Source organism: Crocodylus siamensis, chromosome 5, assembly GCF_052110815.1.
Source record: "Crocodylus siamensis isolate JL-2025a chromosome 5, ASM5211081v1, whole genome shotgun sequence".
In the NCBI taxonomy this organism is placed as follows: Eukaryota; Metazoa; Chordata; order Crocodylia; family Crocodylidae; genus Crocodylus; species Crocodylus siamensis.
The window spans coordinates 148,045,643-148,071,911 of NC_143399.1; the positions used below are offsets into that span (position 1 = coordinate 148,045,643).

The window sequence follows — 26,269 nt, forward strand, 5'->3', positions numbered from 1 at the left end:
GCTCCTCCCAGCAGATGTCTGGGAAGTTCAGGTCCCCCATGATGACCACATCCTTAGCCCTCACTGCCTCTGTGAGCTGACCTAAGAATTCCTGGTCAAGCTCTTCTCCCTGGTTGGGAGGTCTATAGTAGACTCCCACCGTTAAGTCTCTCTCCCCTGGACTGCCTTTTACTCTAACCCAGAGCACCTCAGAGTGCCCCCCCTCTACCCCCTTGCTAATTAACGAGGAAGTATATTCCTCCTTGATGTAGAGTGCTACTCCTCCACCTTTCCTTCCTATCCTGTCCCTCCTGTATAGCCTATAGCCCTTGACACTCACCGCCCAGTCATGCGATGAGTCCCACCACGTTTCTGTGATCCCCACTATGTCAGGGCTGGTGACAGCTAGGAGGAGGGCGAGTTCCTCCTGCTTCTTCCCCATACTTCGAGCATTCGTGTAGAGGCATTTGAGGCCTCCAACGGTTGTGCCCACTGACCCCCTAGTCTCAGCAATGCCCCGTCCCCCATCACTTACCTGTTTCTCCCTTTTGACCATTGGTCTGGGCTCGCTGGCTGTTGCTGGGCCTGGTAGTTCATCGTCTCCTCCGCCCTCATCTTCCCCCTCCCCCGACGAGCCTAGTTTAAAGCCCGCCGAAGGAGGTTCACCAACCTGGAAGAGAACACACGCTTACCTTTAGGGGAAAGGTGGAGCCCATCCCATCCCAGCATGTCTCTCATCACGATGTGCCGGTCATGGCTGAGGAAGCCAAAGCCCGCCTCGAAGCACCATTCCTGTAGCCTCCAGTTGGTCTCCGCTATGCACATCTTGTGGCGTCTGCCTCGACCGCTCACTGGCAGGATGGAAGAGAAGACCGCCTGTGCGCCCATCTCCCTCAGCACGCCTCCCAGAGCATGGTAGTCCTCCATCAGGCGATCAGGGGCTCTCCTGGCCGCATCGTTAGTACCCACATGGACAAGGACCATGGGGTAATAATCGGTGGGCTGGATGATGGACTGGAGCATCCCCTTCACATCCTGAATCTTCGCTCCGGGCAGGCAGTAGACCTCACGTGCTTTGTCTGGCCCTCTCTCAGGGTCCCTGTAGCCACAGGACTCGTGAAGAGCCTGGGTGCTGCTCCAGGTCCCTCTGCCAACCTGGGCCCTACCTCAGGACTCCCATGAGCCTGGGCTTCCCCTGAACCAGTTGAACCCACCAGGGATGTGGGAGCTGGGGTTATTAAGGCGCCCCGACCTACTTTCCACCAGGCTAGTAACTGGCCTGGTATTTCCTGGGGACTTCCATGCCACTGGGAGCCCCACTAGACCACCTACTCCCAGCAGGGTGCAGTTTTAGGTCATGCCCAGGCTGAAGAGCCTGCTGCTCCTACCTGCAGAAGTTTCATTCAGCAGTTCAGCCAGGCAATATTTCTGCCTGCCTGCCCGTGGTGAACTGCTCTGTTTATGTAGGTGGCCATGGTTTTAAAATGGCTGCTGCAATCAAGCACTGCTGGCTGCTTGACACAGCCCTTAAAATGGCAGGCACCAACAGTGCCCTGCCCCAATGTCCCAGACCATAAAGCTTTTCTATAAGCTACTAAAAATTAAATTGGTAAGAACCTCCATTTACCACTCTCAAACCGATGGGTTGGTGAAGTGGTTCATAGTTTCTAGGGTCGGAAGGGACCTCAGCAGATAATCGAGTCCGCCCCCCTGCCATGGCAGGAAAGAGTACTGGGGTCAAACGACCCCAGCAAAGTGTACATCTAGTCTCCTCTTAAAGACCCCCAGGGTCTTGGAAGTTGGTTCCAGATCCTAGCTGCCCTGACTGTGAAGTAGCGCCTCCTGATATCTAGCCTAAATCTACCCTCTGCCAGCTTGTGACGGTTATTCCTGGTCACTCCTGGCAGTGCTCAGGGGAACAGGGACTCCCCCAGTGCCTGCTGGTCCTCTCTGAGTAGTTTGTATAGGCCACTAGATCCCCCCTCAGCCTTCTCTTGTGGAGGCTGAATAGGTTCAGGTCCTGTAGCCTCCCTCATAGAGCCTGATGTCCCCTGATCATGTGAGTGGCCCTCCTCTGGACCCTCTCCATGTTGTCCACATCCCTCTTGAAGTGCGGTGCCCAGAACTGGATGCAGTACTCCAGCTGCACCCTGCCCAGGGCCGCATAGAGGGGGAGGATCACCTCCTTGGACCTGCTTGAGATGCATTTGTGGATGCATGACAAGGTGTGGTTGGCCTTCCTGACTGCATCCCCACACTGCTGACTCATGTTCATCTTGGCATCAATGATGACTCCAAGATCCTTTTCTGCCTCTGTACTGACAAGCAGGGAGTTCCCCAGCCTTTAGGTATGGTGCCGGTTGTTCCTCCCCAGGTGCATCACTTTGCACTTGTCGGTGTTGAATCCTATCCTATTCTCATCTGTCCAGCCCTGTAACCTGTCTAGGTCTGATTGCAGCCTGTTCCTCCCTTCTCACATGCCCACATCCCCCCATATCTTATATCTTAGTGTCATCAGCAAGTTTGAACAGGGTGCTATTTGTCCAAGTCACTGATGAAGATGTTGAACAGTGTGGGCCTGAGAAACCCCACTGCCCACATCCCTCCAGGTCGAAAATGACCCATCCACTGCCACTCTCTGGGTGCGGCCCTCCAGCCAGTTGGCAACACATTTGACTGTGTGGGTGTTGACACCATAGTCCCCCAGTTTCTTAATGAGAATGGGGTGAGAGACAGTGTTGAAGGCCTTCTGAAAGTCCAGGAAGCCTATGTGCACTGCTACCCCGGCATCTAAGGATTTGTTGATCTGGTCATAGAAGGCCACCAGGTTGGTCTGACAGGACCTGCTGCTAATGTACCCGTGTTGGTTGCCCCTAAGCATAATCTCCCCTGCTGGCCCCTCATGGACATGTGCCTGAATAATTCTCTCAAAAAGCTTTCCCAGGATTGAAGTAAGACTAACTGGCCTATAGTTTCCCAGGCCCTTCTTCCTCCCCTTTTTGAAGATGGGAACCACATTGGTCCTCTTCCAGTCCTCTGGCACTACTCCAGAGCACCACAAGTGCTTGTAAAGCCATGCCAGGGGTCCTGCAATGACCTCAGCTAATTCCCTTGGTACTCTAGGGTGGAGATCATCCGGACCAGCTGATTTGAATACATCCAGTCCCTCCAGAAGTTCCCTAACTAGTTCCTCACTAATCCTTGGCCTAGGTGCGCCTCCCCTGGGGTTTGAGGGGGGCCCAGATGGGGGGTGGCTGTTCCAGTCCCTGCTCAAGAAAATGGAGGCAAAGAAATTGTTAAATATGTCAGCTTTGTCCTCTGGTGTGACGACCAAATTTCCTACCTTGTCCTGCAGGGGCCCCACATTACCCGGAACCTTCTTTTTGCCCCCTATATATTTAAAAAAGGACTTCTTGTTGTCCTTGATCCAGGAATTTAGTCCCAGTTCTATCTCTGACTTGGCCTCCCTGACTGCCCCCCTGCATCCCCGAGCAACCACAGTATAGTCCTCCTTGGTGATGGCCCCTCCCTTCCATTGGGTATGCACCTCCCTTTTAGCTAGGAGACATTCTCAGATGCTTTTGGTGAGCCATGGGGCTTTTGCACCCTCCTACCCCCTTTGATCCATATTGGGATTACCTCCCTTTGGGCTTGGAGGATCACCTCCTTAAGGAGAAACCACTGTTCTTGGACACCTGGCTCCCCTCCCCTCTGGGGACCTCAGTGCTTCCCCATCTATTCTCATTAGCTCATTGAAGTCTGCCCTCCTGAAATCTAGGGCTGCTGCCTTGCTGTAGGCCTTTGGCACCTTGTGCTGGATGGTTCAATAGAACCCTTCAGGAAATACTAAGGAAATTCATGGCCACAGATGCCTGCCATTGTAATCAGCTACTCCCCGCCCTGCTGTTTGCAGTTCAGGAGGTGCCCCAGGCATCAACAAGATTTTCTCTCTTTAAACTGATCTACAGCCAACAACCCTAGGGAATCTTGGGTCGTATATGGGATATGTGGGAAGAGCAACCCCAGTGAGCCAATAATGTGGTCTCATATGTATTGAACCTGCAGGAGAAAGTTAAATTGCTGGGCGACTTTGCTCAAAAAAATCTACAATGTGTCCAAACCTCCCAGGCAGTGCACTATAATACAAATGTGTGTCTCTGAAATCAACCCAGGTGATTGGGTGCTTCTACTGTTGCCGTTATCTGTGTCAAAATGGATGGCTCACTGGCAGGGGCTATATGAGGTAATCCAGTGGGTTGAGATGGTTGACTGTGAAATCAGGCAACCGGATTGATGGAGGCACCAGCAAATCTATCATGTCAACCTTTTGAAACCATAGAAGGCTCAAGAGTGCCTTTTTATAGTCTGCTATACTCCTGAGCTAGAGTTAGGGCATGACACCCCAGGCAGGAATGTTGCCGTTTGGGACCAACCTCACTCCAAAGCAACTGAAGCAAGCCTGAAGGCTGGTCTGTTTGTTCTCTGGGGTGTTTTTATCATGTCCAGGACAAACCAGCTGAGTGGCTTACTGGAACCAAATGAAACCAGGAAGTAGAGTTAGGGAAAATGCCTGCCACCCTGATTGAGGTAGATGGTGAAGCAGGAGTTATATGCCATGCTGTATCGTGGGGTTATTGAGGAATCTCACAGTGACTGGAGAAATCTGATTGTTCTGGTCCCAGAATGGGATGGCACTGTATCATTCTGCATAGACTTTTTGAAAGATCATGCAGTTTTGAAATTTGACACACTGTATGCCATAGGTTGATGAGTTACTGGACCAGCTAGTAGATGTCCAGTACATTACGACCCTTGATCTTATGAAAGGGTATTGGCAAATCCTGTTAACACTGGAATCTAGGGAAAAGACAGCCTTCTTTGGCCTGTACAAATTCTGGACAATACCTTTTGGGTTGCATGGGGCCTTGGCCACATTCCAGATGTTGATGGACCAGTTCCTACAGACCCATCAGGGGCATGTGGCAGTGTGTCTGGGTGATGTAGCCTACAGCCAGACATGGATAGAACACCTGGACAACGTGGCCATGGTTTTGTGGTCACTCCAGGAAGCAGGTCTGACAGCAAATCAGGCAGAGTGCCACATGTGTAAGACTGAAACCATATACCTATACCTGGGGTACAACTTGGAAAATGGCTGAAAACAGCCACTAGTCCAAGATCCAGGGCCTGTAGAGGTTCTCAATACTGAACACCAAAACCCAGTTATGCCAGTTTCTAAGATTTGCTGGGTACTACTGACAGTTCATACTTGCACGCTCATCAATTGCAGGCCCCTCTGGAGACCTTCTGAAGGCTGACCATCTGCAGAAGGTACAGTGGAACAGAGAATGTACCCAGGTGTTCTGGATGTTAGGGGCTTGCCTATTCCAGAAACCAGTTCTCTATAATCCAAATTTTTCAGAGGAGTTTATAGTTCAGCCTGATGCTTCTGGTGTAGGGTTGGGGACAGTGTTGTCCCAAATGGTGAATGGGGAGGAACACCTCATCCTCTGTTTGAGCCAGAAGCTGTTCCTAAGGGAGAAGAATTACTCTGTCATTGAGAAAGAAGCACTGGCAGTAAAATGGGTGGTGGAGGCCCTCAAATATTACCTGCTGGGTGGGATCTTCACCTTGACCATGACTGGGCGGTGAATATCAAGGGTTATAGGCTGTACAGGAGGGACAGGACAGGGAGGAAAGGCGGGGGCGGGTGGGGAGTGGTGCTCTCCATTAAGGAGGAATACACATTCTCATCAAGTAGCACAGAGTCAGAGGAGGGGCAAACTGAAGTGCTCTGGGTTAGAATACAAGGCAGTTGAAGGGAAAGAGACTTAACAGTGAGGGTCTACTACAGACCACCCAACCAAGGGGAAGAGCTAGACCAGGAATTCTTAAGTCAGCTCACGGAGGTAGCAAAGTCAAAGGATGTGGTCATCATGGGTGACCTGAACTTTCCAGACATCTGCTGGGAAGAGCAGTCAGCCAGGTCTGACCGCTCATGTAGGTTCCTAGCCAAAATGCAGGACCTCCATCTAACCCAGGAGGTGCACAGTCCCACCAGGGGAGACGCCTTGTTGGACCTGGTGCTGGCCACAGGTGACGACCTGGTGGGAGGGCTGCGGGTGCTCGAGCACCTGGGCGACAGTGATCATCGTCTGCTGCAATTCACCATCCAGTGCAAGGTGGCAAAGGCCTGCAGCAAGGCAGCAGTCCTAGTTTTCAGGAGGGAGGACTTCAATGAGCTAAGGAGAATAGACGGGGAGGCACTGAGGTCCCAGAGGGGAGGGGAGCCAGGTGTCCAAGGAGAGTGGTCGCTCCTTAAGGAGACGATCCTCCAAGCCCAAAGGGAGGTAATCCCAACATGGATCAAAGGGAGCAGGAGGGCGCAAAACCCCTATGGCTCACCAAAAGCATCCGAGAATGTCTCCTAGCTAAAAGGGAGGTGCACACCCAATGGAAGGGAGGGGCCATCACCAAGGAGGACTATACAGCGGTTGCTTGGGAATGCAGGGGGGGCAGTCAGGAAGGCCAAGGCGGAGATTAAACTGAGACTAGTTACCTGGATCAAGGACAACAAGAAGTCCTTTTTTAAATACATAGGGGGCAAAAAGAAGGTACCGCGTAACATGGGGCCCCTGCAAGACACGCTAGGAAATTTGGTCATCATGCCAGACGACAAAGCTAACCAATTTAATGATTTCTTTGCCTCTGTTTTCCTGAGCAGGGACCAGATCAGCCCTCCCACTGGGCCCCCCTCAGGCCCCTGGGGAGGTGCACCTAGGCCAAGGGTCTGTGAGGATCTAGTCAGGGAATTTCTGGAGGGACTGGATTATTTAAATCAACTGGTCCAGATGATCTCCACCCCAGAGTGCTGAGGGAATTAGCTGAGGTCATTGCGGGACCCCGGCACAGCTTTATGAGCACTTGTGGTGCTCTGGTGTGGTGCCCGAGGACTGCAAGGGGGCCAACGTGGTTCCGATCTTCAAAAAAGGGAGGAAGGAAGACCCAGGAAACTATAGGCCAGTTAGTCTTACCTCAACCCTGGGTAAGCTTTTTGAAGGAATTATTCTGGCAAATGTCCATGAGGGGCCAGCAGGGGAGATTGTGCTTAGGGGCAACCAACATGAGTTCATTAGAGGTAGGTCCTGTCAGACCAACCTGGTGGCCTTCTATGACCCGGTCACAAAATCCTTAGATGCAGGTATAGCAGTGGATGTAGTCTTTCTGGACTTTTGGAAGGCCTTCAACACCATCTCTCACCCCATTCTCATTAAAAAACTGGGGGACTGTAGTGTTGACACCTACACAGTCAAATGAGTCGCCAACTGGCTGGAGGGCCACACCCAGAGAGTGGTAGTGGATGGGTCATTTTCGACCTGGAGGGATGTGGGCAGTGGGGTCCCCCAGGGCTCGGTCCTTGGGCCCGCACTGTTCAACATCTTCATTGGTGACTTGGACGAGGGGGTAAATAGCACCCTGTTCAAATTTGCTGATGACACTAAGATGTGGGGGTATAGGGCGCACTATAAGAAAGGAATAGGCTACAATTGGACCTAGACAGCTTACAGGGGTGGGCTGATTAGAATAGGATGGGATTCAACACTGACAAGTGCAAGGTGATGAGGAAGAGCCAGCAGCATACCTACATGCTGAACTCCCTTCTTGTCAGTACAGAGGCGGAAAAGGATCTTGGAGTCATCATTGACTACAAGATGAACATGGGCCGGCAGTGTGGGAATGCAGTCAGGAAGACCAACCGCACCTTGTCATGCATCCACAGATGCATCTCAAGCAGGTCCAAGGAGGTGATCTGGCCCTACGAGGAGAGGCTACGGGACCTGAACCTGTTCAGCCTCCACAAGAGAAGGCTGAGGGTGGGATCCAGTAGCCTGTTACAAACTAGTCAGAGGGGACCAGCAGGCATTGGGGGAGTCCCTGTTTCCCCAAGCACTACCAGGAGTGACCAGAAATAACGGTCACAAGCTGGCAGAGGTTAAATTCGGTTTAGGCATCAGGAGGCGCTACTTTACAGTCAGGGCGGCTAGGATCTGGAACCAACTTCCAAGAGATGTGATGCTGGCTCCTACCCTGGGGGTCTTGAAGACAAGGCTAGACAGTCACCTTGCTGGGGTCGTTTGACCCCAGTACTCTTTCCTGCCGTGGCAGGGGGTCAGCCTTGATGATCTGCTCAGGTCCCTTCCGACCCTACCAACTATGAAACCATACATCCCTCTGCTGGTTACACACTGTGAAGGAGATTAATCCCTGAAGTATGTGGTGATACCTGGCCCTGCAACCCTTCTTCTTCTGAATCGATCAGAGGGCTGGAATTGCTGCACTATTGTAACAGTTAAGAGGTTTTTCCTGATATCTAAACCTACATTGTTGCAATTTCAAACCATTCTTCTGTGCTCTTTGCAGCAAGAGCAAAAAAGGTGCTTTCCCTCTTTTTCTTTTTATGGCAGCTCTAAGGATATTTGAAGACTGCTATCATGTTTCCTCTTAAACACTTTTTCCTTAAGCTGAACATACCCATTTCCTTCAAGCTCTCCTCATATGACTTGCTTTCCATGCCCTTTATCGTCTTTGTTACTCACGCAGTGCTGTAGGAGGGACAGGAGGCAAGTGGGGCAACCGCCCTAGGTGCCGAAACAAAGGGGTGCCAACAAGCACTGCCTAGCTGAGGCGATGCACAGGACAGGGCCATGAGCGGCTCTTTTTTTGGGGGTGGGGAATGGGGAGAAGGCAGCTCCCACCGCTGCGTGCACTCCCTGGCAAGCATTGGGTAGAAGAGGACTTGTGCTGGATATGTGCAGGGGCAAGTCCAAGCTGCCATTGTGCGTTTTGCCCCAGGCACCAATCTTCCTTGCCATGGCACTGTTCCCACATCTTTTTTAAAATGTGAAGGCCAGAACTATACACAGTGCTCTATATCAGGTCTAACTAGTGCTGAGTAGAGAGGCACTATCACCCCTTGTGTCTTACACCTAATGCTTCAATTGATGCATACCTGTCAGCAGATGAAGCCAAAATAAAACAGACTGAACAGTTTGCCCACATTTTTCTTTAGGGCAGCATGAAATATAACTACTTTTACCAAATACTTACTCTTCCTCTAGGCAACCACTGGCATATTGAAACCATGCACCACACATTTCATAGTATTTTTTTTTACCTTGCTTAAAAGGATGAGCCTAAAAGCTGTCCTTTTAACCACAGAACTAAAGCTGTTAGGCCAAAAGTCTATGAGTACACAGCAAGACTACTGGATGTGTCCTGAAAATAGCTTTGCACATTCATGGAGGGTATATCTCAACCCTACTGTGATATGGCTGAGTCGAATGAATGCAAGCTGGAAGAAGTTTAACCAGAAACAGATGTTTCTCTTCACACCATGCTGCTTAACGTACAGTATATGCAATTATTCACTATTTCTTGCTTTACACATGCTTTCAAAATGTTAACAAAATGCACTTTAACACATACCATTATTGCAGCAGACAGCCGGTCCATTCCTGTCCATTTTTAACCCTTGCTTCTTGATCATATCTATTCCAAGATACTAAAATTTAACAATAGTGAAATGTGGTTCTGTTTGCATTGAAAACATGCAACCCCCCCCCCCCCCAAGGCAGTCAATGAAATGCTTACTACAGTGTGCTAAAGAAATAAAAGTTGTGCTGTTCTTTTTAAGTACCCTTGAGAATGAAGGGAAGTTTGTCTGAAGGATGGAAAGTTTCAGATCACATCTTGATAAGCAACCTCTGGGTAGCAAGTGGTATTCTAGATGGGTCAGTTTCTAACCAGAAAACTAAATTCAGAGTGCATATTTATTTGAAGAATGATTCTTGGATGGACACCCAACTCCTAATTTCTACTTCTTTCCATCCTTTTTGGTAGGATCTGTAGTGGAGCTTAACCCCCACTCCCCCCAACAACGGTGCTTTTCTATATGAAAAATAATGTTGAGACAATTAAAAGTAACATTTAAAATAATGTTATAACAAAGTTTCTTAATTGATTTTTGGCAGAAAAATGTACTCAGAGCTCAAAGAAGACATCTTTTTACCACTATGCAGCAATCTATTCACCTAATCCAGCAGAGTTAATAGGCTTCTGAAAGTGCTACATCCACCTTTTCCTTCCTTCTGAAAAGGCCTGTGATAGGGCACCCCACTGAGCAGGGAATCCAAATGGCTTACTCCCCAGAGGATGTCTGACCAAGAGCCAGGTTCAGTTAGCACTGAACTCCTCCGCTTTCTGAGTTGGACTCCCTCTTTTATACCACTTGTGCAGGCCTGGCATTGGCTGCAAGTATAGTGGGGCAGGGCCAACAGCTCTCTAACCCCTTCCTTGCCAGGGGCTAGCCAGTCCACACTATCACACACCCTTCTGCTAGAGACTCTTTTCAGGGTGCTTTCTCCCTGGATACTCCCCCCCAGTGGAAAAGGTCCATGCTGGGGACTTTAACAGGTGTGCTAGTACTCCTGCTGGGACCAAAGCTGGAGATTCCTGGTTAGGAGGTCTTGCCTCTCTGCTCAGGGTCAGACCGATTGTTGTATTTGGGGTCAGAAAGGAATTTTACCCCAGGGTCAGATTGGTATGGACTGTGGGGGGTTTTGCCTGTCTTTATGGCAGAGGCTATAGCCCTCTACTTGGGATCTTTTGAGCATCTAGGTTAGGGACAGACATTACACATAAACTAGTTTAAGTGATCAGAAACTGGTTTAAACCTGTAACAGAACAGATGTTCAGTTCACGTAAACCAGTTTGAAAATGGCTGAAACCAGTTTCAGATAAACCTGGTTGAATGCAGTATCAGATTTAACTGATTTGGGTCAAACCAATTTATGCAATGTCTGTCCCAGACCCTTTGCTGGTTTAAGATAAGCCAGACATCCCCAGCATCCTGGCATGCTCTCTCGACTGTGTGGGGCTCTCTGTTCCACAGCAGGACTGGTCCCTCCTCTCTGTTCTCTGCATGGAGCTCAGCACAGACTTGCAGGCACACAGCATCTGCCTGGCTTCTCCCTGCTAAGCAGGGATTATTCCCCACTCCCCTGTGCCTTACACAGTCACCTCCAGCATTAGCTAGCAGACCACATGCTGGCTACAGTCCATGCTGCGGGCATAGGCTAGAGGCAGCATAGGCTTTTTGGAGCTAATCAATAGGTAGCTTAATGTCCTTCCTTGGAAGAGCTGTTTAAGAAGACCTCCATTAGTTAATAGAGAGAGGCTTTGTTTTCTTAATGAGTTAATAAACACTGAGTTAAGGGTGATAAACATTCCCTGCCAGGCAGGTCCTGGAAGGACGGGAGAAATAATCAGAGTGCCCTTCTTGGACCTGGCCACACCCCACTCAGTTCTGCTCTGTAGAAGCAAAGGGAGGTCTGCTCTAGCGCCCCCTGGCTTCTAGCCTGAGCCACTGCAGGCATGTGCCTACATTTTTGGGATGTCTGTCTGGGTTACAAACTGAATTAGCCTAGCCAAGTTAGACTAACCTGCAAAGACTGAATCAATTCAGGCTCAGGCTTTTTTAATGTCTGTCCATAGCCTTGAAGGGTGGGTTTTTTCCTGATATTCTAGCACCAGTAGCTAGCTATAACAACTACTGGAATTTTTACCGTGGCATCCTGTAATAAAAAAAAAACTTTAGAAGTACCTAATTGGAGACAATGCCATAGATAGTAAGCCAAAATGTCTTGAGATGAACAGAAACAAAGTGAGGTGGTAAATCTTGTATTTTTGTTAATGTACTTTAACCTTAAATTTTGAAATCCCAGTACTTTTCTGATACCCAGACCTTAATTAAGATAAATCTGTGTGATTTAAAAGGAGGTTTTACTTGAGCAAGTAGGTCTCTACATTTGGAAGCTCTATTGAACAGAAATTGCCAGTCAAAATAAATCATGTGATTAGATTGTAGAGTGAAAAAAATCTGCTTGAACAGATCCCCAGGCCACAAATCATAAGTTGTATGCTTTGTATCTGAGAGTTGGATTTCAGTTCTGAATGTAAGTTAGAATTCAAAATGAAAAGTATGCGTGCCTGGTCCCACTTTTTAATATAAATCAGAGAAACAAAGAATCATAGGGAGGAGTAGGGCTGGAAGGGACCTACTGCGAAAAACTGGTTAAAGAATTGATTGGTGGAATCTGTAATCTATTTTTCTCTCTCTGTTTTTTTGGGGCTGTGGTTTCTCGCAATTTGGTGACTGCTCCAACATTGTTGCTAAGTGTATTAATCTTGGAGACACATTTTAGAAACAATTCTTCTGCTTTCTTAGCAGTATGGTGCAGTGATGTGGGACAATACATGTTATTCCCTTGTATTTTCTGGCTTTTGGTTCCCATAACCAGAGCCTAATACTGGCATACTCATTTTTAAACTACAGAGCTCTCATTCTCAGTATTGTCATTCCCACATATTTCCAGAAATGCAGTGGAAGAAGTGAAAGTTCCAGGTTAATGATTCTAGTAAAAGGCCCTTTTACTTTTTAGCATGTAAAATCAACAGAAATACTGACTTTTCCTAAATCTGTTGGTTGGTTATATTTAAACTGAGCTACTTTGCACACACACACTAGCACTGATGTACTAAAATGGTGTTCCAACAAGATTCTTTATCTGCTAAATTAAATCCTGCATTTTTAATTGAAAACTTTTTTTTTCCATTTTAGGTGTGTTAGCTTGTCAGTGATACTGTTTCAAGGGATACTCTTTGCCTGTGCACATTCTAGAGGGTTGTTGGGTTTTTTTTCCTGTGATAGTTTCTGTTAAGGTACTTCTAGCTGAAAGTAATTGCAGCTTTGAAGTCTGAACACAGCCTTGAATTTGACTCTTCTAATAAAGATAGTGTGAACATAAAGTGAGAGCAAATAAACATTTATGGAGATGCAGGGTCCCTAAAAGAAAGAGTTTCAGCCATCAAACATAGCAGCTGGAAAGATCGCAAATGTTGAACACTGAAAATTCTGATAAAGTATCAGAGTTAAAAAGTAGAAAACAATTTAGCAGGTCCCTCTGCCATTTGGCCAGTCTAGCATTTAACATGCAAAAATGCTCAGGGTTTGTAGTTTTGATATTCTTGAGTGCTACGGTAATAACTAAAAGCCCTCTTGTAGGCCATTAGCTATGCTTAGCCTTTTTTAAAGCAATCAGTAATGTCTTGAATATTATTGCTGTCTTCTCTGAAGTGAGTGCATGCATATCGGATTGATGGGAAATGTCAAAGACAAACTAAAAGTAGCTTTTAATTTTAAACATCTCTTTTTAGAAGTGAGAGCCAAAACTGACAGGACAAAAATGGGGAGGCTCAATTCTTATGATAAAATACGTACTGCTAATCATTAATGAAGGCGGTTACAGTTGGAATGCTGTAGCCTTGAACAATGTTTTCATTCCAATTCCTGACATACAGTACATAGTATTCTCCTCACACCATCAAGCGTATGTTCTTTTTCTGAAGACCTTTCTGATATGTCTGTCAAAGTATATTTGTATGAATTGTAAAAATAATTGGGAGAGGACAGTGATCTAGTTTCTTGTGGAAGTTAGCTGCAAGATTTCTGGTACCTCCTCTAAAGTTTTTTTTTAAAGGACATGCATATTTTTCATTTAACTCAGATGGTGCATACTTGAGTTTTTAAAATAGGTATTGAACAAACTTGACCAGCACTGAGTAGCAACTTTCTATTTCTTTAACTTATTACAGACCTAACCTAATGTGTCCAGCTGATGGAAAATTAGTTATATGCTGCTGTAGAATGACTTTTTCCTCTATCCAAATGTTGTTTTGCTACATCTGTTCTCTGCAAATTATTTCTGCTGGTTTTTAACAGCAGTCCCCCTTAATTGGTTGCTATTTCATTCTTTGTGCACCTTGTTATAGCATGAATCATGTATTATGTCTATCTTTAAAGCATTAATGAAAAAATCATTCAGTTCTAATCACTAGCTTCTGAAAAAAATATTACCTAAGTCACCATTGAGTCTAACCTCAGAAACACTGCAGACTTGTGAATTAGTATGTACTGGTGGCATTAATACAACTGCGTTTACTCTGGATGCATGCCAAAACATTCTAGTTCTGGCATCAAGCACTTGAGACGTTTACAACACTTGTCTATTAAAATCAGTGGTATGCATGTTTGAAAATCCTTGCCTACAAGATAGGCTTTTGTTATTCATTTGGGCCACCATAATTTTTGTGCTTGTTGATTTTAAGTGAAGTACTATCTGGAACTTTCAAAAAGTGTTTGATTCCCTAAGCATCATCACCCCCTGGGCTAGGGACAGACATTCAAAACACCTGAGCCTGAATTGATTCAATCTTTGCAGGTTAGTCTAACCTGGCTAATCTGAACCTGTTTGTAAGTGGACATACATTCTCTCTGGACTGAGGAAATTCAGGCACATACCTGCAATAGCTCAGGCTAGAAGCTGGGGGGCATCAGAGCAGCCCTCCCTTGCCTTGTACAGTGTTGAGCTGAGGGGGGCATGGCCAGGCCCAGCAGGACCTCTGATTAGGGAGGTCTGCCTGCACCATCCCAGGCTCTTCCATAGTCGCTGCTTAAAGGGCAGAAGTGTTGCCAGACCCGAGCCCCCTGCTAGCACTCTGAGGCAAGGGGCGGGTGGTGCAGTGCATGCATCTGTTGATGATACTGAACTTTTCAATCTCCCTCCCTCCTCCTTTATATTATCTGCAGCAAACTGACAGGCAAGCAAGCCAGCAGGGGATGATAACAGTGTTTATCACCCGATCAGTAAAACAATAGCTTTTCTCCATTACTTCAAACTCTTCTTGAGCAGCTTACCAGCAGACCTGCTGATTAGCTCCAAAAAAGCCCTAAGCGGTCACTGTTCTGTCTGCCTGGCCCAGTGAAATTGGAGACACACACATGTCTGCATTAGCTAGCATACCACATGCCTAAGGTCCACGGGACTGGGGTCCATGCTGTGGGAGTTGGGAGGAAGGGGAGGATTTCCTGCTTGAGCAGCCAGCAGCTAGGGAAGCCAGAGAGACCCTGTTCTGCCTGCAGTCTGTAGCCAGAGCTCCAGCCACGGAGCAGAGGGGAGGGATCAGCCCTCCTGTGGAGCAGAGAGCCCTGCCCAGCACAGACCACATGCCAGAATGCAGGGGGTATCTGGTTTATCTTAAACCAGCAAGGGGTCTGAGACAGACATTGCAAAACTGGTTTGACACAAATCAGTTAAATCTGATACTACATTCAACCAGGTTTATCTCAAACCAGCTTCAGCCATTTTCAAACTGATTTATATGCACTGAATATCTGCTCTGTTACTGGTTTAGACCAGTTTCTGATCACTTAAATCAGTTTATGTGTGATGTCTATCCCTAGCCCTGGGAGTAACATACAGATTAACATTCTAAGCAATTAGAGAAAGTGGCATGAAAAATGCTATGTTATTCAATATTAAATGTCAGACAGAAGGTAGGGAGGGTGACTGACACCTTAGGTCAGTCTTAACCTGGGTAGGCAAGTGTTTGCAGGACTTAGGTTGTCCTAAAAATGACATGCCTGATCTAAAGTTTGTTATTGTTAGATATAACTAACTTTAGATTCACATGGGGTTAACAGCATTTAATGAGGGTTAACCCAGCTTGGCAAATGCTTATACATGTTCACAGCACAGCTCCAGGGCTGAGAGAGCCCAGCCAGTCTCCACAGCCCTGAGGCTATGATGCTTCTTCCCTCGTCTTCCTTACCCCCTGATCAGGCTGTCTTTACCCCCCCAACTGTACCCCTGCCTCCAACCTAACTTGCCTTTGGCTGCCTGCAAATGGAAAACACATGCGTGCATGGATCCTGACTCAAGTTTGGGAAACTTAAACTAAGCCACCTAACTTGAACCAGTTCCCACAAACATATGTCCTCACTCTTAAAGACTAACTGGTTCAGAGATGCATATGTCTTTGCAGGCAATAGATGCTAAGAATGCACCTTTTGCTAGGTGTTTTTATCTAAAGAACTTTCTGGGGAAAGATTCATTCAGAAATGTTTATTTATTGAACTGAAAATGTCTCCATCCATCCATCTGGGTTTCTTTATAGATGATGTTGCTTATAACCAGGGATCCTGGTTTTCTCTGTTTAAAAATCTGAAATTCCCTGATAAAAACACCTGCAAATTCTCTGCTTAAAAGACCCAAAAACCGTGTATTCCCTCAATTAAAATGAAAAGCCATTATATATAGGTGTCAGTTGAACACAATGTTTATTGTGGGGGGAGTGCAGCAGGGTGGGGATCCTGAGCTTGCAGCTGGCAGCCCACATTTGCCCCTTCCTGGTGTGCGAATCTGGGGGGCAAGTGCCCCCATGTCTTTCCTGGGAGTGTGCACAGCGTTGGGGAGCCAGCCCCACCACTGCTCCCTGGATGAGCTGCCCTTGGCTCTGTGCCACTCCCCAGTTAGGCCCTTTGACCATGCATTCCTGCCCTGGCCCTGGTCCCAAGCCCCAGGCCCCACACACTGCTCCAGCTGAAGTGTCCCCAGCTCTGTCCAACTCCCTCCTTCCCTCATTATCGGTGCCTCAATCCCTGCCCCACACCAGAGTTACCTGCGGGGAGCTGCAGAAGCTGCTCTTCACACTGTCTGGCTGCCACATGCATGTGCACATGCACCTGGTGCCCCCTACCTGACTGCCCTGTTCTCACTCCTCCCATCCCATCGCAGGCTGGAACTCTGCCAGTCTGCAAAGGGAAACCTTGTTTCCCGCACTTTTCTCCTTTAAAGAAGAAAATCTGTGTTTTTCTCATTGAAAGAGAAAATCTGCAGTATTCTTCAATTGAGAAAATCTGCATTTTTCCATGTTTTTCTTTAGCAAACTGAAAACCCGGATCCCTGCTTAGTACTCAATCAGATTTTTTAATTTTATTTGATACTACCAGGTAAGTAAAGTTTTATCAGATCTTTAAAGCAGAGCTCAGCCTGTTTTGTAACTAAAAGACCATCAAGGAAAATGCTCCCATTTCTGGAAGTGATTCCATAGATAGCGGTCTGATTTACCACCTTAGCATAGCATTCACTAATCCTGCACTTACGCTGAAATGCTGTTTTTTTGCTGAGGTATGAAACTAATACCTTCATCTAGTTGGGTAAAACCCATCACTCTTCTCACAAGTGGTTGGAATTTTTATTCCAAATAACCTGGCCAAATTCCAGTTTGGGTGTTTACAGTAATGGATCTACTCTTCTTCCCACTGGAGTCAGGAGGTGATTTGCAGTTTAAGAGCAATGGATAAAACTGAGGTTTTTGGCCTCAAAGAAAAAATATCACTTTTCTAGGAGCAAAATAATAAATTATATACACAACGATAAATTGTGTATAGCCATAGGTCCTGTCTACAAGTGAAATATATACCTATTTAAGCAATCTGTTTTAAAATTGGGGCACTCTTATCGGTATAATTAAATTGTATTCAAGTTGAGGAATGTTCCTACATAGGGATTTATCCCAGTTTAACAAAATAAATATTTTTTGTTGAACAGTTTTTGTGTAGACCAGCCCATATTATTATGTCTAGTATCCACCAACTAATACTTTACAATGTTGTAGAAGTGTTTCTATATGTATCTGAGGAAAGAAACAAGAAATTTCCACTAAATTTTAAAATGTTGTTGCCATTTCCCTTTTGACAAATTCCAGGGTTTTAAGGATAACTTTAACATATTTAAAAACACCACAGCTTTCAATAAAATAATCTAAAAACAGTCTGGAACATGTAGCTCAGAGAAGTTTTAAACTATGTTTTCATTCTGCTGTAGCATGCTGTACAGATGCAGTTTCTCTATTTTTATGCTCTTGTGCTTCTCATTTAGCAGTACAGCATAATGTGAAAAGGACCTTTCACCATTTGTGCTGTGGATTGGCACAGAAAGACAACCAATTGTAATATTTGTTCAATCTGGAATATATTCTGTGCTAGCCTGCCAAAACTGAATTGTGTTCTTTTCATTCTGTCCAACTTCAATGTGTTTCCCCCTACATTGATTCTAAATTGTTCATTTGTTGGGATATTTTCCTCACAGGCTGGTATGTTGGAACAGATTTGATTTTCTGTGCGTACCAATAGAGGATGCCTTGCAGGGCAAAAAACCTGCACTGCTTCAAAGAACTTTGCAGCTGGCTGATAAAAACAGCCATTCTGTTCCATCTAGTCATACAGCTTCTGGGCACAACCTGTCATGCCACTGGGATTTTTTTTTTTTTTTTTGTTTGTAGCTCTGTTATTAGAAGCCTCTTCTGTGACATCTAGCTTGGTGGTAAAATTCAGTGTTTTATCATATACTAGGTTGAATTTCATTTAATCTGGCTAATACTTGCACATAGAGCAGATGTTTTTAATGCTTCTTCCTTATTCTTACATTCAACTTTGACAAGGAACAGGTTGTAGCACTAATACATATATCATGCTGCTATTTTAAAAAAAATATGCAGTCATCTAATTAGTATATACAGTATGAAACAACAAGAAACCATCTTCTACTTTTTGATTTTTAACAGCTGAACATTTATTCTGAGCCTCACTCCAAAACAGCTTATGCACGGGTGTCTTTGCAGAAGCTTTTGGGAATGCTCCTTTTACAGCTAGACCTGAGCCATTGATGCTAGTGGAGTAATTCCTCCAAGATGGTCTGTCATGAGTTTATTATGTACTGCCCATGTACCATCCACTTCATTCAGTTTTAGGTTTTCACCCCAACATTCTCTTATACTAGCACCCACCTTTAGCCCCATTGTACCTTAGGACTTATTCTCAGTTGATTTCCTATGGGCTTTAGCTGCATTACTTTAGCTACTTCATAATCATTGTGAACTGAAATTTGGCAAGCCCATTTTCAGCCTCGAAAGAAACATAGGCTGGGGAGAGTTGATTATTATCATTGGTAAAAACACTGATCCTTTTCAAACAAACCAAAATAATATCTTTGCTGTAAATCATTTGAATGCATAATCAAAGATTATTTAAAAACTGATTTGTAAATGTTGTCAATAAAGTTTAGTGAGCAACTGAAACCTAAAATAAAGGTACGTGTCAATGGCCTTTTGGTGTTCCAAAAAGATGTTTACCAAAATGTTTGATATTTATAGTTGAAAAATCCTGAGAAAATGTAGCAATATATTTTTAAAACATGGAAGATTTAAATAAATGTTTGTTTTATTCTAATATAATAAAGGGCTTACTCTGTCTGTCTGTCTGTCTGTAACACTCCAGGAGAACTCTGATTGCTTGCTGAAACAAACAATCCAGTGGCAATGCATAGTAGGTGCATGGGCGTGCATGCGCACCCCCTGAGAGTGCTGGTGCACCCTTTGACAGGTCACGCTCCCTGCTTAGGCGATGTCGGGGGGGCAGGCAGGAGCACTGGTGTCGCCCCTGCAAGCACCAGCTGGGGAGTGAGAGCACTGGATGAACCACCGTGGCTGCTTCCTGGTTGGTGCGATTGGCTGTGGGGGGACTCCCCCCCACCCTGGTCAGCGAGATTGATCGTGGGAGGAATCCTCCCCCTCCCAATGTCCCAGTCACTGAATGCTTGCTGGGGGGAGGGGGGGAGGCATGTGCCCTCCCTGACTAAGGTGGCACCAGTCGCCCATGAAACAATCAGTGCTCCTAAAGCATTACAGACAGGAGGTGGCAGCAACAGCATGGCGGAGTGCTGCCATGACAGTGGGAATGAAAGAGATGGAGCAGGGGGGTGAGACCAACATTGCTGGCCTCACCCCCTCCACCCCTCCCAGCTGTGCTCCTTGGAGTCAGTGGTGGCGCAGAGTGCTGGCAGAGGGGGATGGAGAGGATGGCAAAACAGTATTTCAGCATAAGTGCAGGATTAGTGAATGTTATGGGGCAAGGTACCCCCACCTGCTCCTGGGAGACGGCAACAGCATGGGAAAAAGTTAGGGTTAGCAAGCTTCTCCCCTGCCTTTTTACCTCCCATCATTCTTGACAGGCACTTCGCTAGTGAATTCATAAGGGCAAACACAATACAGAGGCTGTAAGATGCCATGCCACTGACTCAAGTTAATTCATGCATTTTGGGCTTGTAGAGAAGAAACTATACATTTCTTAGTGTTCTAGATAGGATTCCTAAAACCAAACTAACAATGCTGTAGATTGAAACTATAAAATGCTAAAAGTTAATTATTTGGTTCAAGTCCTTCATGTGTTTTTGGAGTGTTGATAAGGGAGAAAACAATTGTTACATCTGTTGATGCATCACCTGACTGGGCTCTACTTTTTCTTTAGCTGCTAGTGTAACCTAATTCCACTAGCTCATTGAACTGTAACGATGGCTAAGGACAGTCAGTACAGATAAACCAGTTTAAGTGATCAGAAACTGGTTTAAACCTGTAACAGAACAGATGTTCAGTGCACATAAACCAGTTTGAAAATGGCTGAAACCAGTTTGAGATAAACCTGGTTGAATGTAGTATCAGATTTAACTGATTTGGGTCAAACCAGTTTATGCCATGTCTGTCCCAGACCCCTTGCTGGTTTAAGATAAACCAGACTCCACCAGCATCCCAGCATGCTCTCTGGCCTGGGCGGGGCTCTCTGCTCCACAACAGAGCTGGTCCCTCCCCTCTGCTCACTGGCAGGAGCTCGGCAGAGACTTCAGGCATCTACTTGGCTTCCCTCTGCTCCTCCTCTCTCCACTCCCTTCTAAGCAGGGATTGCTCTGCCTTACGCAGACACCTCTCAGCATTAGATAGCGGACCACATGCTAGCTACGGTCCCTGCTTTGGCGGATGATAATGCTTTGGCAGAGGGTAATGTCCCTCTCTTGTTTTCTTAATGGGATGATAACCACTGAGTTGGGGGTGATAAACACTGTGTTATCAATTCCCTGATGGGCTGGTCAGAAAAGTGGGGGGAGACTCATCCCTAATCAGAGCAACCTGCTGGGGCTTGGCCATGCCCACCCTCAGCTCAGCACTCAAAGGGAAGAAAGGGCTGCTCTAGCATCCCCTGGCTTCTAGCCTGAGCCAGCATGCTCTTTGGGCTGGGAGAGGCTCTCTGCTCTACAGCAGCGCTGGCCCCTCCCCTCTGCTCCCTGGCTGCAACTCCAGCAGAGACTGCGGGCTGCTCCCCCACTCACCCTCACCGGTCCCTGCTAAGCAGGAATTCCCCCCTCCACTCTGCCTTGCTGAGGTGTCTGTGTATTAGCTAGCAGACCACATGCTGGCTACCATCGGTGCTGGATTAACAGGTAGAATCAACAGTAATGTCCCTCTATTGTTTTCTTAATGGGGTAATAAACACTAAGTTAGGAGTGATCAACACTGTTATCTATTCCCTGCTGGGCTGGTCAGAGCATCCTGCCCAGGCCTGGCCAAACCCTGTCCCTTCAGCTCAGTACTGTGGAAGGGAAGGGAAGAGAAAGGAAGGGATGGGCTGCTCTAGCACCCCCCAGCGTCTAGCCTGAGCTACTGCAGGCATGTGCCTGCATGTCTGGGATGTCTGTGCAGTTACAAACTGATTCAGCCAAGCCAGGTTAGACTAACCTGCAAAGGTTGAATCAATTCAGGCTCTAGCCAATATGATTACCCCACTGATTTAATTGGGAACAAACGTAATGGGATTGGAAATGGGTGTTATGTTCTATTTATTGCTTTATTGCCTATGAACTTATTTGTAAGGGACTTTTGAAATAAATTCCATAAAAATATTTTTATTTTCAGTTTGTATTGAAGATTTCCTGCACTGTTAGGGTGATGAGGATTAGCTAGAGCTGGTTTTCAAAAACAGCTCTTTTTAAAAATGAACACATTTTTGGGTGTGCTCAGATATTAACACAATGCTGCAGTACTTGTGGAAACCATTGTGTTCAAGGTATGATGCATATTAGCCTGGTATGGGTTGACAACCAGTGTTCCAAGAACATTAAATTATTGCACCTGTACAGTACAGGGACCCTGGCAGTTGACTACTAGTTACATTGCTATAATTAGCTGAGCTGGCATCTTACTATACAAATGCAATTTACATTAGCACTGGAAGATGAACAGAATTTGTAACCCTAGCTAATAATGAGTGTATTAAAAGTATTTGTAAAATTGCAATAGGGAGGCAGACACATTAAACATATTGTCATGTCATCTGTATTCATTTGAACCAAGCTGAGGAAGCTGCTCACATACTGACTTCCTTCTAGTCTAATACAAATAAAATACTACTATTTATTTATGGAAACCTGTAATTCTGTCATGTTTTCTTCTGTTAGATTAAGGCATTGTAAATAGCATTTTTACTTCAGTGCTAATTCAAAGGAGATTGCAATCCAGTTGTTATCCTGCCTCAGCAATGAGTTTAGCTCCAGTTGGCAGCTCATGTCTCTCGGGCTAAACACGTGCATGTATGTCCTGCTGACTGGTGCGTTGTTTCCTGGGCAATCGTGCTTCAGTTCCTGCTATTGCAGTCTTTAATAGTTCATTAAACATGGAAAAAATAACAATGATTTGAAAGAGGAAGTTATTTTTGTTGATCAGATTTAATCTGTAGGTAGTATATATGTTAAGCACGGTAATGTGATTACCAGGAAGCAGATGATTCATAAAAAAAAATTGTTGGGGAGGTTGAGAGAGGGCAAATGCAGAAACAAACTTCCTCTTTTTTTTTAAAATTGACTGCCTATTGTTCACAGTGCAAACTTCTTTCTTTGTGCATCTCCCACCACTGTGCATTGGAAATCATGTGAGGGTTTCCCTGAGGATCCATCCTTTTCTTCTTTCCAAAGGACCTATACTGCTTTTATTTATGTATGTTTTAAACAATACTGCAGGGAATAATTAGGATATTCTAATTATGAAGAGTTACATGGCAGTCATATCAGGTGAAAGAACTTCTTTATTCTGAGACCGTGTATTTTTGTAGTTTGGAGTTTTGGTAAAATCAAAAAAATTAAAAGAATACACGTGTGATGCACAGCTATATTTGAAACCCACTACTTTTTCCCTCTCACTGTGGGGATGCTTTTTGAACCTGCATGTGTATATGTCTCATCTCTGTGATAGTGCAGCTTGTGCATCAAATTCTCCTACTACATTGGTACAACCCATACAATTTAACAGATGTTTAGTCAGTAAGGTCAAACCTGTGTAACTGCAAGACATCCACCAGCCACTCTCTGATCTGTTATGAATCTTCTGTAGGCTGCTTTCTACTTGGCTTATGCATTTTGTTGCTCTTAAATGGAAATAAGATGGTCCAAATAATTGCAACATTTTTTCATTATTCTGCTTACTGAAAAATAAGGCATTATTAATACTTTTTTCTTTTCATGGCATATCGTACTTTCTTGTTCATCCATACAGTCGTTTCTCCTATTACCTCTAGTTCAGCTACTAAATGGTACTGAACGTCCTTTGGTTTTTTTAACCTCATCATGTGAAAGTTTGTCATTTGTTTTTAAATTTAAAATAAGGAACAAAGAAAGAATTGTGGTATTAATGTATACAGGAAAAATTATGAACTTTCCCCTGCATACCCAGGGAATACCCCACCAGTGTTAACCCCAAATTTCATTACACTGATACCAAAAGTTGATTTGGGTAATTCTAAATATGTTAATCTGACATTAAGGAAGGCTTTCAAACAGGTATTTCATTTCCTGGAAGAAAGCCAATGCATATAACTGAGCCTTCTTTTTCTTCTTTGTATTTTTATGTTTTACAGGCTACATAAATAACTTGCATAATTTTACTTCTCTAGAATTTAATTTTTTTACGTAAAGATGATTACGACAGCTTCCTAGAGTAGCAGATAAAGCAGTAAAATGGCATGCTAGACTCTTTGACATGTTATTTTCAAAACATTTATTTTGGTATAAGATAATTTTCAAATTAAAACCTTTTAATCTCCTGTGATTTGTAGATTCACGATGCAGCAAGTCTAGGCTTGAAGTTTGTTGGAGTTATACCTCAGTACCATTCCCAGAAGAACACTGTGATGCCCACTGGTAACAACTCTGTACAAGTGAGAAATGTAAAAAATGCATTGGGCTATCCTGAGGATCATGCTTCATTGGATAACGAGAAAACAGATGGTATTAATGGATGTAAGACTCCAACACCAAATGAGGGAAACATTGACCAATGTGCAGAGTCAAGTGACAGTCAGGAGGGTGAAGGACAGGTTACTGAGCACTTGAGCTTCAATTCTGCAGGGGAAAATGGAGAGCAGTTACAACAGGAGAACCTGTCACTAAGGCTAACAGAAACCACGGATGAGAAGGAAGGGGCAACAGAAAGTGATGCATCAGCAATATGTGCAGAACCTCTTACTGGAAGTAAGTACTGTAGTGATCACTCTGCTATGCAAAAGTTAATTTTTAAAACTGCCTTTACTAAGTCCACAACACCTTGGAGAAACAAGTGTACACAATGGGAAAAAGAAAATCTTTGAGCCCATTCTTAAACTTAGCTGCACAGTTCATGATAGCTTAAGTGTATAGGAAACTGTAGGAGAAATAGAAGACCAGATGACAAAAACCAATTAGTGTAAGTAGATGCAGCTCTATTATGATCAGTGAGGTTTATCTGCCTTTGATGTGATGGTGTCATGAACCGATTTTGCAGGGGAATTTGCCATGTCAGGTTTGGAGTTCTGTCCTCAAGCTGACTTTAGTTACATTGTCATGTGCTAAAGATCTTACACGTCAAGTTAAACTTTTCTAACTCTTTTTTGATATTGTTCAGCTGGACTTGTTTGATGTTGATCCCTGCATTTAATATTGATGTCCTTGGACCACCAAAATTTGATTGATTTCCCTCTTGTACTTGCCTAGCTGAACAATAGGCTAGTGGGAAAATGTGCTCAGACATGTTATGGAATTTCCTTCATTGGAAGCTTTCAAGAAGAGACTAATTAAGCATTTGTCTGGAATGAAAAGATATAGTAGATCTCACATTTGTGTTAAGAGGTTAAAACTAGACAACCCTTGAGGTTTCTTCCAAATCTGTGATTCTATGGTTCTATGAAACTCATGATTAACAATTTATCATTATTTCTTCCATTGGCCTGTCTATCTTTACTTTTTATACTGGCTTCTGTTACTGTGTTGCTTATTTGAATTTTCTAGTATGAACTGTAAGTACAAGTAATCATTTCAGTTAAGAAGAGTAGGTCTCAGTCCTTTTCTTACATTTTGCAAAAATTCGACCAGTTGTTTTGTTCATTGTGGGAGTTTGTATGTGGCAGTGGGAGCCACTCTCTGTGGAAAAGACTAATAAGCAGGGATCCTGGTTTTCTCTGATAAAAGAATACCCAATTTTCAGATTTAAAAAAGTAACCCAAACACCACATTTTTCCATGATTACAATGAAACACCTCTCTCTCTCTCTCTCTCTCTCTCTCTCTCTCTCTCTCTCTCTCTCTCCCCCTCCCTCTCTGTGTGTGTATATATAATACAGATGTGTTTCATTGTAATCATAGAAAAATGTGGAGTTTGGATTACACTTTAATCTGAAAATTGGGGATTTTTTTATCAGAGAAAACCAGGATCCCTGCTAATAAGTATGGCCTGATTTCTTTCGTATAATTCAGGTTTTAGAGTTCCTGAATTAAACTAGCCATCTTTGGCTGTTACTTTATTGTTTGTTGGGAAGTTAGGCAGCCAGATTTAGTCAAGGTATACCCAAGCTAGTTGTCCTACTCTCTGACCCCTTATTGAAAATAATTTATCCTGAACTATGTTAGAACTTCAAATATCCTACATTTGTAGTTTCTTATTTATGCTGCTACATAAATTATGCCCAATTCAAACAGATTATTTTCCTTTATAATCGTTTTGTGAATTCACATGTCCTAGGTTCTGTTTTCTGTGTGTGCTTTGCACTTTTCTACACTGAATTGTGAGATCCTCTTCCTGAATCTTCCCACTTTCTTGTCTAATGCATTGATAGGTTGATTGCCCTTCTCTACATTTGCTGCCCACTAAAGACTTTAATTGCTGTCCTCTAAAGATTTTGTTAACCCTATTTTTTGTTTCCTTATCTGTGTCACAGTATACTTAGAATGAGGAAACCTGGTTCCAAGCTGACTTCCAGGCTAGGTAAAGGCATTCAAAAAGCTTGACATGGGATTGATCTAAGTTGCATGGTTTTCTGTAAGTGGCATAGTTAGATTGGTAATGAACCGAAAACACATTCGCCCTTTGGTAGGTGGTAAGGGGGCACAAATTTTAGACTGGGTTCTGCCATTTTTAAACCAGTCTGTATGCCTAACACTTTCTGTTCTGCTGCAGGTATAGGCCATTTTTGTGTGCTGAGC

The 26,269-nt window shown here is 44.7% G+C and overlaps 1 protein-coding gene across 3 annotated transcripts in view; it reads left to right on the top strand.

Annotated features, from left to right (window-relative positions):
• RFTN1 (raftlin, lipid raft linker 1) overlaps nt 1-26,269 on the top strand; it is a 152,809-nt gene that overhangs the window by 76,507 nt on the left and 50,033 nt on the right. For all 3 annotated transcript variants that reach the window (XM_090046597.1, XM_090046595.1, XM_090046596.1), the window contains exon 5: nt 23,873-24,287. In XM_090046597.1, coding sequence (XP_089902723.1) covers nt 23,873-24,287 — 415 coding nt within the window. The remainder of the gene's footprint in view (nt 1-23,872; nt 24,288-26,269) is intronic.